This window comes from Orycteropus afer, unplaced genomic scaffold (assembly GCF_000298275.1).
Source record: "Orycteropus afer afer isolate SDZICR_OR568_19922 unplaced genomic scaffold, OryAfe1.0 scaffold00083, whole genome shotgun sequence".
NCBI classification, from domain to species: Eukaryota; Metazoa; Chordata; class Mammalia; order Tubulidentata; family Orycteropodidae; genus Orycteropus; species Orycteropus afer.
Genome location: NW_006921670.1, coordinates 3,943,496 through 3,945,200, shown reverse-complemented (window position 1 = coordinate 3,945,200; position 1,705 = coordinate 3,943,496). Strand labels below are relative to the sequence as shown.

Genomic DNA, 1,705 nt, shown 5'->3' with positions numbered 1-1,705 from the left:
CTGGCCACTCACCCAGCTTCCCAAAGAGCTCCACGCCCAGCGCAGCGTAGATGAAGAAAAGCAGCATGAACAGAAGGCCCAGGTTGCCCACCTGCGGAGGGAGCAGGGGTGGGCGCTGGCCAGGTGGGCGGGTAGGCCAGGCCCCCCAGCAGAGGGGCCACCCTGAGGCCGGGGCAGTTGTAACCCTTAAACAGCCTGGGCCAGGAGCGATCATAAAACTCCCCTGACGCCTTTACTGGGAGCCTCCCACCTGGCACGTCAGTCAGCAGCTACCCCTCCTAACCCTACGGACACCTTCCCCCTCCACTCCTCAGATGAAGCAAGCGCAGGACGGAGAGGTGAAGTCACGTGTCCCGGGTCACACAGGATGAGTGGGAGGCCGTATGCAACCTCAGCAGGTAGGGCCCAGGGGCTGTGCAAGCCACTGCAACTCTACACCCCTGTGCAGGGACAGCCAGGGATCCATGGATGAATGGACAGAGGGAGGGGCAGAACAAAGGACAGCCCAGCTCCAAGGCCACCTCCTCCAGGAAGTCTGCCCTGATTCATCCAAGCAGACACAGACATAACTGACAGTGCAGGTGTAGCCAGAGTGTCCCTGTCACTGTCCTCTGCTGGCCCTGGGGATCCTCCCGAGCAAGGATGTGGCTGGATTAAGTCAGATCTGCTTCCTCAGGCCAGCACAGGGCCTGGCTGAGCAGAAGGATGAATATAGGAATCAGGGAGGACTGGGGCTCAGAGGAGCTTCCTGCAAACCTGGCCATCCCTGGCCCTGAGCTCCTGTGGGAGAAAGCGCCCCAGATTTCAAAGCTATTTCGGATCTGTCCACATGCTGGAGGCTGCCTTTAACTCATGCTGGGGATACGATAAGGCTAAACACGCTCTTGCCCTAGAAATGCAATGTTTGCCAGAACCCTCTGAAGGCCTGCGTGAATGGAATTAGAACCACGTTGGCATTAATTGCTGAAAAGGAAGCCCGTTAAACACAGACTCCTCACGTTTCCCTGCTCCAGAGAGAAGGGAGTCATTCTCACACAATCACACTGATAGTGTCTGACTAATTAAATGATGTTCCGTTCATTAACGAAACAACCACTTATTGAGAGCCTGTAGGGCAGGCGGCCCCAGGACGCCCTGGGTTAGAGCAGTCGTCAGTGAGGGCCTCCAAGCCAGCAGGTGGTGTGGGGGGGCCACCGGGCTAACGCAGACATGCACGGGGCCTTGTTCCCCTGGACCCCGCAGCCCACAGAAGCTCTGGTCTGGAGAGGTGGCCAGCCCCTGCCAGCTTCAGCAGAGGTGGGGGTGGAGTCGCTGGAGGCTGCAGAATGGACTGGAGGAGTTGAACTCCAAACGTGCTGGGTGAGCAGCTGACCCCTCCGAGGCCACGGGGGTCAGTGAGGGCAGCAAGGCCCTCAGTGCGTGCCCTTCGAGCCCATCAAGAAGCCCACACAGGGAGCCCATCATGACCGTCACTTGGCAGAAAAGGAGACTAAGGCTCAGAGGGGATAAGCAAATCGCCGACGTCACGCAGCCAGGATGTGGAAGAGGTAGGACTTGAACCCAGGCCCAAAAGACTTCTTGATCACCGTGCAGACTGGCCTCAGAGCCCTGTGGCCCTGGTGTCCTGACAGCTGGTATTGTGCCTTGGCTCCTGCCCCTCCAAGGCTTTCTCAGGTAGAGATCCCCACCCCGATCAGAGGCCCCA

At 58.9% G+C, this 1,705-nt stretch overlaps 1 protein-coding gene across 1 annotated transcript in view; it reads right to left on the bottom strand.

Moving 5' to 3' along the window:
• CACNA1I (calcium voltage-gated channel subunit alpha1 I) overlaps nucleotides 1-1,705 on the bottom strand; it is a 150,729-nt gene that overhangs the window by 12,353 nt on the left and 136,671 nt on the right. Inside the window, exon 29 of the mRNA XM_007941688.1 lies at nucleotides 13-91. Within this exon, the coding sequence (XP_007939879.1) occupies nucleotides 13-91 (79 nt within the window). The remainder of the gene's footprint in view (nucleotides 1-12; nucleotides 92-1,705) is intronic.